General features: G+C 33.5%; 1 protein-coding gene across 4 annotated transcripts; it reads right to left on the bottom strand.

Annotated features, from left to right (window-relative positions):
• Positions 1-355: 355 nt before the first annotated feature.
• Positions 356-4737, bottom strand: LOC100790060 (SRSF protein kinase 3). Of its 4 annotated transcripts, XR_005887580.1 has the most exons (6): positions 4435-4737; positions 4044-4120; positions 2682-3662; positions 1541-1588; positions 804-1267; positions 356-734 (listed from the first exon to the last, which is right to left on the bottom strand). XR_005887580.1 is itself a non-coding variant. In XM_041007446.1 (4 exons), exons 1-4 carry the CDS (start codon positions 4609-4611, stop codon positions 854-856), a joined length of 1620 nt encoding a protein of 539 aa, XP_040863380.1. In that variant the 5' UTR covers positions 4612-4736; the 3' UTR covers positions 356-853. The 4 variants fall into 4 exon arrangements, 1 of the variants encoding a protein (XP_040863380.1); XR_005887579.1 differs by lacking the exon at positions 4044-4120 and having other exon boundaries at positions 4435-4736; XR_005887581.1 differs by lacking the exon at positions 4435-4737 and having other exon boundaries at positions 3923-4063.
• Between the last annotated feature and the right edge of the window lie 9625 nt (positions 4738-14362).

Here is a 14362-nt window from a genome sequence, read left to right as displayed (position 1 = left end):
AAATTATATGTGATCTACTCGTAAGCAATATGAAACTTTTTTATTACCAAAATAAATTATATCAATTATCAATATTGATTGCTAAAAATCAATTGACTTATAATACTCTCATATAATATTTTATTGAAACAATATTAAAAAAATATATCAACAGTTAAATTTTATTATGGGGGATTGATATCGATCAAATTCAATTTTAGAGGTGGAATAAGGATAGTAAATTTGAAATCAACTAACCAATCTAAAATAGATCTAAATGTTAAAAAGATTATATATATTTATATAAATTGAGGAAAGATATTGATATATATTGAAATAGATAATTTGTTACCCTGAATTAAAATTGATTGGGTTATTTTCAAAACAAAATTTAAAATATATATTGAAGATCTCTCTTTACATACAATGGACCGTAACCAAAGTTATATGTTCCATAAACTCAACATGCAACAAAGTCTGATGCTAGACAAATCAAGGATTAACTCATTTGAAGTACAATTGGACAACCCCCCAAAACAAATGTCGTATTTCTGAAAGACAAAACTCTAATCTGGGGAGCAGTTCCAAACACCAAAAAATATCTAGTTTCTAAAACTTAGCACCCTTAATCAATTGAATTTGAAGCTAACCCTGTAATACCAGTAAAGGTGAAATAAGTTAGGTTACAACAATACAGAAATCCAGCCGCTTCGCCCCAGGAAGAGCTTTCCCAAGTCACAAGCTCGTCGTCTGACCTGCATTGCATATAATGTCCCATGTAACATTTCCACAGATATCAAGTTCCAAGGACCAGCAAAACTTACCCATTAAAACAAAACAGGTTGCATATACCGCCAGACAAGCCAATTTGTATCTATTTGAATGACTTTAGAGGTTGGGAGTCTTTGAGAGGCTCAGATGTTTCTTTAATGGATATATTCCTCAAACCAATTTCCACTGCCTCCTTCTCAGCCGTTTCCCTCTTCCTCCTTTTAGACAATTCCTCGTTGATGGCATCAGGTTGCACGGTAGTTATTGAGGACTCAAGAGTCCGAGGACCTGCACTCATCCATGGATGACTAAGGCACTGAGCAGCTGTTGGTCTCTTTTCCGGGACAAAATCAAGTATTGGAACAAGGAAGTCAACCAAGTCATTTGTGTCTTGCTCATTGAAATTATACTTGTCCATCAGCACCTTATCCATTGGCCAAAATCGCAAATTGCTGATGTGCCTCAAGTCACCATGTCTATTGAGAAATTCTCGGGAATAGCGACCACCTAGTGCAATCTGAATGAAATATTTATTCAAATTTTGCAGTTGAACACGGATGAAATATCAACATCAACCAATTTTCAGAGAATGAAATACAGCAAATTACCCTATTCAGTTTTTTTTAAGCAGAAAACCTCATTGAAAGAAAAATTGAGTACACTGCATGAGGATATGGAAAATAGTCTGAAATGGAGTTTAAATTTGAATGTTGATTCTTGAATATAAACATGCAAAATGGACGATACCAACGAACTTCAAAATTCCCTGCAGACCACATAACATTCATACCTTGGGAGGCATCTTCCCAAGAAGCTCCATCATCAATGCCAGATGATCCTGTAAAACAAACATTTAAAGGTCATCAAAACAATCCATTGATTGAAGTTCAAATTTAGGTAGACAGTTTTATTTTCAAATTTTGTAACATTTGTTTCCAAGAGAATAGGAAGCTTCAATATATATCTATCTCTCTCTAAATTTTGTTGAGTAAAAAATATTTGGTTTTCCACTGAAATAGTTGTCAACATTTTTTATGCAGAACAACAGTGGCCTAGACCCCAAGTGATTTCAATATATCATTTTTTTCCATTATTTGTTCAAATTTTTCTTTGATTAGCAGCACCAGACAGAGATGAATGATGAAGCCTCAATTCTAACCAGCAGTGTAACAGCAAATTATTCAACATTGAGAATATAGAGACATCTTTGAACATCAGGTCATGTTTCGGCCAATTGATGATTTCAAAATGCTATGGACACAGGCAACTTCTTTGAAGAAAAGTCATGATCCTGTAGGCAGTAGCATAACTTTACAGACTGGAAGCTAAAGACTATTTTTCAACCTTCAGAAAGCAAAGATGAGTACAAAGAGTCTAATATCCTTAGTAGGAAAGAAATCACTCCTTAACTAAAAGTACTCTGCTTACAAAAGTTAGCAATGTTCCCAATGAACATTTTCTTATTTTTCAAATACAAGTCAAATTCCAAAGAATGCTGATATAAATGAAAAAGAATCAGACACAAGCAAAATAATATTATTGATCCATGCAGCAAAAGAAAAATAACCCGTTTAGGAGGGAAAATGCTATTCGACTATCATGTCCTTTGTATTATTGTTCCCAGCCCCAGGGCACATAATATATTTCCCATTTGCCTTTTACCTTTTCAAAAAACAAATATTTACTTAAAGTCAGCAGAAATATGTTGTTCTGCATTCACCAGCATGTAATAAGGGCATGAAAAGGTACAATATTCAATTGTATTAGCAACCAAACCAAAAAGTTAAGAACAAGAGAACTTTTACTCTGTTTAGAAAACACTCGATAGAAAACAAGTTCATAATAGTTGTAAGCATGGTGGTGATACTTAATAGCACAAAATAAAGCCAAATAGCTTCTTTTTAGTACAAAACAGGTGCAGTTATGGTTACCTCATCTCTATCATAGTTGTCACCACTGTGAGGATCAAAAAGAACATCACCAGTGGCAAGCTCGAAGCAAATGCAAGCAAAGGACCATAAATCTGCAGGGGTTGAATATTTGGATCCAAGAAGAACCTCAGGACACCTATATTGCCTTGTCTGAATATCATTTGTGAATTGTTTGTAAGTCCAACAAGCACTACCAAAATCAACCAGCTTGCACTTAAGATCAACAGCTTCCAGCAACTTCTTTCTCATGGAACGGCTGCCTCTCCTGTGACCATGACTTCCTTGTGAAACATCCTTCTCAAAAATCTTAGATGAACTCGATTCATCTTTACTCAGAGAACTATTATGTTTATCTTCAACTGATTCCACACTTAATTTCACATCATTGCCACTATCTTCTTGCTCGAGTCCTTTATAATCCTCAGCTTCCTCTGAAGTTTCCTTCTCAACACAGCCTTGAGCTACCTTAGCCTTCCTCTGCATTTTCTTTTTCTGGTTCTTCATCGGATCTCCATTCAAAATTTTATTGTCTTGGTTAGTCCCATTATTGGACACAGCCTTATCCTTGGTGTTAGGAAGGATGAGTGGAGCACCTGATTTCCTAGGATCTTTAGATGGATTTATCAGTGACAGAAGCAACACATTCTCTGGCTTCAAATCAGTGTGAATGACAGAAAGCTCGCGATGCAAGTAATCCAAGCCCACCAAAATATGAAAACAGATTTCTTTAACCATGGGGAGAGGAAGCCCACGATAGCCACTATATTTGATAAGGGTGAGAAGATTATCACCCAGGAATTCAAAAACCATACACACATGCTGGCCATTAGGCCCCGAATGCTTAAAATGATCCAAAAGCTTCACAACACATTTCTTATCATCCGGGTCCCCCTCAGCTATTTGTTTGAGAATCTTTATTTCATCCATCGCGGCTTCAGTATAGTGCTGTGCACTCTTCTGAATTTTAAGGGCTACATAATGCTGCAAACAAGAAAAAGTTTTCCCTTTATTAAGTGTGTACAAACTTCAAAGTTTAAAATCTAAAAACAGTAACAAGTGAAACATGGTGGATGTTTGGTTTGTTAATTTGTGTCACATTTTCATTTTCAGTTGACGTGTTTTTACTGATAAAAAACAAGAGTAATTAGTCCATGCATTGACAGTGTAAAAGCATCCAATCACAACTAGTCAAATACAGTAAGAGTGTTGAGTTTTAGAACGAACAACCTAAAATGCTGTACCTATGCAAAACTTTTTACATCAACACTGCATAGAAATTAAACTCTAAAAACAAAAGCGTCCCACAATTTTCATCTTGTTTCCTATGTCGAAGGTTTTGCAAAGTCTGTTATCAGTTCTCACCCTTCCTCCGCAACTAAAACACCGGACGGAACATAAACAATGGAACATTTTCGTAACTATTACTTGAAAAATGTAACCTGAAAATGAAAACAGGGAACCAACTAAACTCAACGGAGTTCTCAAGGAATTAACAATTTAATACGGTGAGGGACCGAAAAAAAATCATTAACAATGCATAATAATGTAGGCAATTATAGAGCGAAAAGACGAAGAAAAAAAAAAGGAAATATAAGGTTAACGCAGTGGTTGGGGAAGGGTGAAAGGAGAAGGGAGGAAAAGAAGTCACGGGTTCGAATCCACCAACTCCAACGGACAATTCTAACAAAACTAACAAAATAACATTTGTCGATAAAAAAAGACAAAACAGAAAAGTGTTGAAAAATGGCGGCACCGAATTGAGAGTGTCCCAAGCGAGCCAGACGGTGGAAAAATGGCCCCAACCGAGTTTGGACTGCACGATGTAACGGCCATTGTTGAAAGCGTCGCCGACTCGAACCGCGTGGTATCCTCCACGCCGATAATCCTCCGTGCATTCCTCCTCTGAACTGTAATCAACACTTCTCTCCATCCGATTTTCGGTTACGAATCCGAATGTAAGAGTCGGAGAGAGTGAATCGGGGTTAGGGTTTTTGAACTTTACCGGGAAAAATAAATCAACGGAATTTGTGAGGGAGGGGGAGACTCGGACACTTATTAAAACGGGCATTATATCTATTAACGGATTAATTAAGAATTAAAAAAAAAAGGTTTTATTATTAACTAGTTGAAAAATAGGTAATCCGTGCCTTAACTGTTTTTTTTAGTTGAATATAATGGTAATAACTGTCACGTTGAAAAGTTATTAGAAAATAATTACTGAGTAATTTTTTTAAGTAGTAGAAAGTAGTAGAAGGATAAATTTTAAATAATAAATTTGTGCATCAAATGAGATAATTGTATTTATTAATAATTATAGATAATAAAATATCATATTAAAAACTATTAGACAATAACTATTTATAATTAAGAGTGATTTTTAAAAGTAGTTGAATAATTAAGAAAAAAATACACAATAAATGAGATAATTATCTTTATTAATAATTATTGATTAGTGAGACAGAATAAGGACTTCGTGCCTCAGACTTTTTATGTGTTTTTTATTAAATAAAATAACAAAAATGACTGGGTAGGGTGATTTGTAAAGATAATTATTAAGATAAAATAATAACTTACATATATTTATAAGAATAAAATAAATATAAAAAATGTACAGTAAAATATTTTATTCTCAATATATATAGTTATAAATTATGCTTCGGTTCATTTTTAATTTTTAGATTTAAAAAAATATTTATTTTTGTTTGTAAAGTTTAAATTTATATTAGTTATTCTTTTATAATCATGTTTTTACTTTTTATTTAATTTTTAATTAATTTTCATATATATTTTTTATTGTAGAGTGGAAATGAAAATGAATAAAATAAATGATTCTATATCTATTTTATTAGAATTAAAAAAATTATTATATTTCTTCATTTCTGCATAAAAACAATAAAAAGGAAAGTATTAGTAAGTTCAAAGAGTCTCTTTACTTCACTCTGAGATTTTATTATCAAGAATTGAATGTATATTATTTTACCCGAGATAGGTACTCGTATACGAATTACTATTAAAAAATGAAAATTAATTTTACCACATTAACTTATGGACATTAAATTCTGTCCTAGCTCATCAAGTGGAGTTCTAGCATTTATATATCAACTTAAGGGGATAATAAGAAAATTATGGAATAAAAACGAGAGGATTAATTTGTGTCAGTTAATACATACATATATGTAATTAAGAAAATGAGTCAACAAATATGTAGCATATCTCACCTCTATTAGGAAAACTAGAATTCTGTACCCGTGCTATTCACGGACCGGAAAAGCAAACAGGAATTGCTTTTTAAAATGTAAAAAGTAAAAAGTGAGAGTGTAGTTGTTGACATGTGGAATTTGCTTGGTGGCTGGACGGATTTATATATACTATTGATTAGTCCAGCAGATTTGTAAATAAAAAATAAAAAATTAACCATGCAACCAATTTTCTAAGACAAACTGATATAATCCTGTCTTCAATTACTTCGAGTTTTTTTTATGGATGAAAAACCCAACATCTAAAGTAAGATCGAAAAAAGAATCAACAAGATATTTCAAAACTTAGCGATGCACGTTTTCAAATAAAAAATTCAACAAACTTAAAGATAATAATTTGAGTACAATGAATTTAAGAGTTTATACTTAAGATGTAACTATGTGTTCGAGTTTATTTAGATAAAATATATAGTTTTTGGACTAAAGAACTAATTAAAGTCTGTTTTTTAATTTTCCTATGAATTTTCGTATTTATTTATCATGTAATAATTTCATATGATTCATGATATGTTTTGGGTTAGTTTTTATGTTTTTTAAGCTTCCTTAGCCATCGTATTGGTTAGTGGGGGTTTTATTCCTAGTGGGAAATAAATGTAAGTGGAAGTTAGTTCTTAGTAGGAATTAATTCTAGTGGGATATCTATAGGAAATCCTAGCCTACAATTAGGAAAAACTTTGTAGCTTTGAGGTAGATTGAGTTTGAATGAAAGTTTTGGTTTTCTTCCTTTGTGAGAACTGCCCTTGGTTCTTGGGCAAAGAACTAAATATGGTTTTATCAAGACAACTTGTGACAATGAAATATATGACTTATTGTAAATGTATGAATACAGGTTTTGATGATGTCAAAGTATAATCAAACAAGATTGCTTCAAGAAAAATTCAAGATTAAACAAACAGAGATTGTTTCAAGATTAATTCAAGGTCAAGCAAACAAGATCAAGAAAAAAAAATAAGGTCTTAGTTTATTTGTTAAAAGAATCTCACTGGTTGATCAGTTTTGACCTCAAACAGATATTTTCAAACAAATCAAGGCACTGGTAATCGATTACCAAACATTGTAATCAATTACTAGAGACAAGATTTCAAATGAGCTTTTCAAAAGGGTTTTGAAATTTGAATTTTAAATCTTGTAATCGATTACCAGTAACGGAAAACACTTTGAAAAATCATGACCCTTCAAAATATAACTGTGTAATCGATTACCAGAATCCTGTAATCGATTGAGAAAATTCCAGAAAAGTTTTTTGAATAGACACATCTCTTCATACCATTTTGAAAAGGCACAATGAGCCTATATATATGTGTCTGACTTCGAAAAGAAGAGAAAGATATTCTAAGAGAACTTAATTGTCAAATGCTCTCTAAACAACTATTGGTCAAACACTTGCAAATCTGTTGAAAATTTTTCTAAGATCTTCAATTTGTATCATATACTCTAAAGGAGAGAAATCTTTTTGTTCATCTCATAAACTCAGTTGTAATCAAGAGACTATTTGTCTCTTGGATTGTGAGAATCTTGAACACAAGGGTGAGGGATCCCAATGTGTGTTCAAAGTCTGTAAAGGATTTACAAAGATAGTGAAAAATCTCAAGTGGGTTGCTTGAGGACTGGACGTATGCACGGGAAGTGGCTGAACCAGTATAAATTGAGTTTGCATTTCTCTCTTCCTTTATCTCAGTTATTTTATTACAGATTACTTTGTCTTGCGCAATTAAAACAACATTATTAAATTAATTACTTATTCTTCTTCTACATTCTAAGCCTATCAAATATCATTTAAAAGAGGGTTAAAGTTTGTTAGTGGGAAAATTTTGAAACTTAATTCATTCCCCTCTTAAGTTATTGAGGCCACTTGTCCAACACTTATCACTCACCTTCTCAACTATTTCTTGAGTGTGACGTCAATATCCTTCTCTAAAAGAAAACTAAATCAACTTCTAATTCTGAAATCTTTAAGGCGATCCGTCCTATTTCTATATTCTTATCACAATCACGTAAAATCCTAATATGTTGAGATCTTTAATACATGTAGAATCAATCAAGCTCTTTTCTCTATCAAATATTGTTATGAGAGTACAATATATTTCTTCTTTCCCCACATCCCACTCTGCCATCTCACTTCTCAATTAAGTATTGTATCTCTATTCGTTTCTTTTTATGCCGATTTTTTATTTCATAGTCTTCTTGTAATTAAGTCTCTCCAAGGGTTTACAAGACCTAGTCCAAGAACATTCAATTGAGACCAAATGTAATTTGTCTTCTCAACTCTAAATGAAGGGTTCTTATTGATAAGGTCCCTTCTTTTATTACCTATTGATTGTGCTCCCACACACCTATTGGGCACGTATAAAAGCGCTTGTGGGTCCTTGACAGTCACTACATTTATTCAAACTCTCTTCCCTACTCTTCCACACTCCAGTAAAGAAGATTTTTGGTGCCACTAAGTCAGTTTTGGCATAGTGTTTTACGATTTTGGGAGTGAAGAAAAGGATTTCTAGTGCGACGATTTTGGTAGCGAACACTAGGTGGTGGTTACTCCGTTGAAAGAAAGCAATACCAAGGTACCATTTTGTCCTTCATTCCATTGTTTACTAAGATTTTTTGTTTAGGGGTAGAAATTTGGGAAATAAATGGTCTTAGATTACCCTACCCTATTCATGGGCAAACAAGAATTTTTTAAGGATCTTTATATTCCAACCTTGGTTTGTTAAACGACCTTAAAGATGAACTTGTGTTCACTTTGGATGGGGACGACGATAAAATCATTTGGGGCCATGCAAAAAAAGGAGATCATGTGTGTGTTCAGCCTCAACTCAGTGAAGAGCCTTTTGTCTTCTTTTATGAAATAGTAATTAGCATATTAGGGCTATGGTTGTCTAGAGAGGGGTTCTTTAGGCGTTGAATGTTGCACCAACACAGTTGCACCCGGATAGTTGGGCTTTTGTTAAAGGGTTTGAGGTTTTATGTGAATGTCTCGATCTATTCCTAACCATATACAAGTTTTTCATTTTTTATTTTTTTGAGTTCACAAACACCAAGAAAATAACGTGGGTGTCAATCAATAGCATCCATTGTTGGGGTTTATGAAATTTGTATACTTTGTTGTATAAAGGGTTCAAAGATAAGTTTTTTTCGTTTAAGACCAACTGAAAGAATGCCAACTATTATCACAATATCCTTTTCCATTGGTCGAGCACACCTCGAAATTATGGTGGTGTGTCGTTGGGAGAACTCTCTGAAGAAGATCAAGTGGATGTGAAAAGGCTTAAAGAAATTACCTATTTCAATACATTGTTTAAAATTGCAAAAATTTAGTGTTGGAGTATTGTTGGGTTGATTTGAAAGTTTATATAGGTGTAAACACGTTGTTTTTAACTTTGCTAAAATTTGTTTGTTTGAAGTTTTATGACTAATGAAAATTTATTGTTATGTAGAAAAGGGCTTCTAAGAAATGAGCAGCACCAAGCAAAAGAGAAATGATAAGATTGTTTGAGGACAAGGTGAAGAGGGATGCGGCTGAGACTACTACTACTAAGGTTGTTGCTGATGCGGAAAATGTCAATGTTGGTGGATTAGTTACATCGAAAAATGTTTTGGTTAAGAAGGTTAATGATGAAGCTCGCCGATCGAAGCGCCCTCACCATGACATTGGTGAAAAAGATCTCATTAGTTTGGATGAATCTCAAGAACATCCTGGTTCGGCTAGGTCTGGTCACCATTCTCCTATGGATGCAGACGTTGAGGAAAATTGGGATGTTCAAAATTTAGGGAATGCCCTAAATCAAGCTAAGTCATTTTCAACATGTATTTTCCTCACTTAAAGCATAACCGAGTACACAACTACTTGAAGGCCAATCATGAGAAGTTGTTAATTACAGGGATCATCGGTTATTTTCGAGGCATTTAGGTTGAGGCTAATAGATTGACTGTTATTTTTATGGCTATCGAAGATAAAGTCAAGGAGCTACAACATTAAAGAAACAACTGGAGAAGGACAAGTCTGTTTTGTCTAAGGACTTGGAGCGGTTGAGAATCGAGTTATCGAATTTTGAAGCCAAGAAGCTAAAGTTGGAGCAAGATAAGGTTAAGCTTGATAAAGACAAAAAAAATTTTTGTCGATGAAGAGACTTGTCTAAAATTGAGATGGAAAAGCTCTACAAAGCTGAATTATGTAAATATCAGTTGGCTTTTGAATGATAATCTCTTTTAAATGTTATTTCACATTTTTCCAACCAGAGGAATTTCTGATTTTTCCTTAGGCAATGAAACAAAGAGAGGGTTTTACCTACCGACTTTGATAAGAATCTTGAAAAAAAGGTAATCCAACTTGATAATTGTTGCACTTACTCAGACTCTACATGTCTTTCATGATCAAGCATTTGTCAAGATTTGCTTCAATGCCTCGGTTTGTGAGCATGAAACTTAGGAACTTCCCGCTTAGACACTAAATGAACATTTCTTTGTGTTTAACTTCAATTGATACTTGCATAATGTATCAAAAACTTCCTAGAGATCGGTTGTGTGATGAGTGACCTCCATTGATTTCATAACCATGTCATCGATTAACATCCCAAGTTTCAAGTACTAAAAATATACCTTAAGGTTAATCCTTATTAGAACTCTTCTGTTATATTTTCTGTAAATTCTTATTGTTGTTGTTGTTATTACTATTACTACTACTATTATGTTTGGTGTTATTATTATACAATTATGTTAGTGTTGTAGTCATTATATTTGGTGATAGAGAAGTGTTATACTAAGTTCTTATATAAGAATTCTTGAAAAATTGTCTAGTTATTGTTAGTTTTATGATGGAAACTCTAGAAAGATCATGTTGTACCTTGAGTTATACTTATTCATTTGAGGTGTGGTTTGCACCGTTGGAAAGCTTGACAAAAAAGCTACAATTCATTCCTATACTTAGAAACCAAAACCAGCTTCTATATTAGAGAAAATTGACCACAAAGTAAGTCACTTGATCATGAAAAATACTTCAAGTCCACATTGAGCAAAATAACCTCACAAGCCCCTTTCCACCCTATATATAGAGGACACCACCAAGCCTTATGAGCACTACAGAATAAAGTGGGCTTAGCGTTAAGTGTAGAGCCCCTCATAGTTGATATTTTTTTTATCTTTCCTTTAGATTTTCCAAACATGGGGTATATAGTCAATGTGGGGTCATGTTTTAAATTGCACCCATGTTTTAGCCTTGGTTAAGACTTGTGGGGATCATGGTGGAGATGCCACCAAGTTCGTGCAGGTTAGTCGATGTTTGTCTTTATGCTTTCTTGGTGAGTGTTTTACCTTATCCTTCTTAAGTTATTGATTTCTTTATTGTTGGTGTAAGTAATTTGTCTTTTCTTAATAATTAGATATTTTATCTTAAATTAGGAGAATGAAATGGAAACCAAGATATGTGAATAGAGTAACCAAAAACGTGAATTTAATGTGAAAAGGTCATGAATCTAACGAGATTAGGCTTAGATGTCTTCATAAGAAATGTATAACTAGATGTTAGCCAACAAATGAATTTGGTTTCATTGGATTTGGACTTTTGGAATTCTATATATGGAACAATTAGTGAGCAAAGGTAAATTTTTTAGGATTATGCAATTAGTTCATTTTCTTCTTAATTTTAGGCATAGCAGATGATTGAACTAACTTTCGAGGTAAACATAGAAGTTGTAAATAATTGTCCTATCTTTAAAACAAGATAAAATTCAACTTTATAGGATTAATTTAACTATAGATATAGTGGTTACACCTTAGAGAAGTCATAGACACGCAACGAAAATTGATAAAAGTAATACTTAAAACTTAAAGGATGTTATACCAATCATAACCCAAAGTAGGTAGATGCTACAATTGATGTGTGACAGAGTTAAGATGTACATGACTTGATTGAATGATGATATTGGATACAAGTATTGATGCTATAACTTGAATGGTGATTTATGAGTGTTGTGGAATCATTGAATGTTTTGTTTTATCTCTAAAGTGTGAATTATAATGTATGATATTTGTGTGTACATGGTGAATCAAGTGATTTCATGATAATATTTTGAAAAGATGTATATGTGGCTCGAGTTCATGTGGAGCAGGGACCACCATGATATGATGAGTTATGGTTAGATGCTATTGAGATGGGTGACCTGGTCTATGTGGGACAAGAATGGATTTGAATGGTATTTTGACTGAGTTGCCTAGCCTGTGTGGGGCAAAAATGGGCTCACTATGTTTAATGAGAGGTTAAATGGAACCATTTGTGTATGAATGTTTAGGACATGCATCAAACAAGTGCATATGTTTTTAACACGAAGGATGTGGTCAAGCTTACCGGGGAAGGCACAAATGAGTTGAAATATGACTTTGTCCTTGAGGGGTATCCATTTTGGAATCTCCATATGACTCATGTTGATTCCATAGGTTGGAGTGTCCTTGCAAGATTGGGTAACCTTAATGTATCATCGACAGTCTCATCTTGGTGAGAGTGTAGTAATGGAATCATATGGGTTTGTTACTACATGTCCTCTCGAGCTTCTTTCACCAATATTTTTATGGTACCCCATGCATATGAAAAAGAGAAAAGAACATTGCATTGCATAGTGCATTATTGTGAGTTAATATAACTTAGGTGATTAATGCATAGTGCATTATTGTGAGTTAATATAACTTAGGTGATTAATGATGTGGATAACATGAATGCCTTGGGTTGTTGTTGTGTTATGAGTGAATGGTTTCATCCTTAGTTATGATATATTGTGATGTAAAAATATTGTGATGACTTGGAATGGGTGAGATGTTCCTCTTTAAGGGCATAAAGAGAGATCTATATAGTATATAGTATAGCATTATGTGAGTATAGGCTATAATGTATATTGTTTTTTAGCATAGACTAAAGCAATGTTAGTTTTGAAGAGTAAAGCCCGAGTAAGGAAAATGAAGTTACCGTAAGAGGGAGAGCTAGTGTGGAAAGAGTAAAGTTGAGTATAAGTCTGGGTAAGAGTAAATCCCAAGATATTAGTGAAGATGAACTAGTGTGGTAAGTGAGTATATTGGATAAGTTTGAAGCAAGAACTTACGATTCAATGGATGTAAACCTAACTATAAAAGTGGTAAAATTTGATAAATACCAAGTGGGGGTAAAGCCATGAGAAACAAATGAATGATGGGTTGTTTGAGTAGAAGAGTCTAATCGAATTGTAGAGCCCTTAAAAGACTCACTGAAACATTATGTTTCATCCCTTTAAGTTTCCTTCTTTTTGGAAACAGGTGGTGATGTGGATTGTGGAGCATGGAGTCTTGTTATGGAGAACATAGTCTAGTTATATTTTATGATTATATGTAATTCATTTCATATGATGTATGAAACCCTTGTTACAAGGGATCATTTTTATTTATCAATATTATAGTTATGTTCTAATTTGTATATTTATTTGTTAGCTTCTGCATGATAATGTAGTACAAATGTTTTTAATTTTCATGTTCTAGAAAAATAAGCATAATTACGGCAACACCCTTAGGGTGTTACAATCGATGTAGGCCTCTACATTCCTTCCTATCAGATTGGTCGGGATTTTATCCATCAATCTTTGGTAAGTAGCACCAACGTTCTTCAAGCCAAAAAACATGACCTTGTAGTAATAATTAGGTTGTCCAAGAATGAAAGTCATTTTGTTCTCATCCATGGGATGCATTTTGATTTGGTTATATCCAGAGTAGACATCCATGAAGCTAAGTAACTAAGAACCTGAGGCTCCATCAACTAAGCAATCAATGTTTGGCAGTGGATATGAGTCCTTGGGATAGGCCTTATTCAAGTCTATGAATTTGACACACATTTTCCACTTCCCACTTGACTTTTTCACCATCACTACATTTGCTAACCAGGTTGGATATTAAATTTATCTGACATGGTCAGCATCTATCAACTTTTTTGTTTCATCAACAATTGCTTTCATCTTCTCCTCATGAAATTTTCTTCTTTTTTGGATGATTGGCTTTGTTGAGGGATCTAAAGCCAATATGTGATAGAGGAAATTTGGGTCTATGCTTGGCATGTCTATTGAGTTGTAGGCAAAAGCTCCAATATTACATCTTAGAACATCAACAAGTGCGGTTTCAAAGATAAGATCCAACGTTGATCCTATCTTTACTTTCCTCCCTTTGGCTATCTCAATCTCCTTCAATTCTTCAATGGGGCTCAGACAACAATCAATAAAGTCACTGTGAGGATCATTTGGCTCTAAGACTTGTATTGTTGTCGCATTGAAATGAGCCAACACATCTTTAAGGGATTCAATTTCTTACTGACGAATGTCAAATAAATTAGTTGTTGTTAGTGGTTTCTCTTTATTAGTTGCAAACTAGGTAGTAAATAGACATGACAACTCATCAAAATGAGCAATAGACCCATCAATT

Source organism: Glycine max, chromosome 12 (assembly GCF_000004515.6).
Source record: "Glycine max cultivar Williams 82 chromosome 12, Glycine_max_v4.0, whole genome shotgun sequence".
In the NCBI taxonomy this organism is placed as follows: domain Eukaryota; kingdom Viridiplantae; phylum Streptophyta; class Magnoliopsida; order Fabales; family Fabaceae; genus Glycine; species Glycine max.
This window is presented reverse-complemented; position numbering and strand designations above follow the sequence as displayed.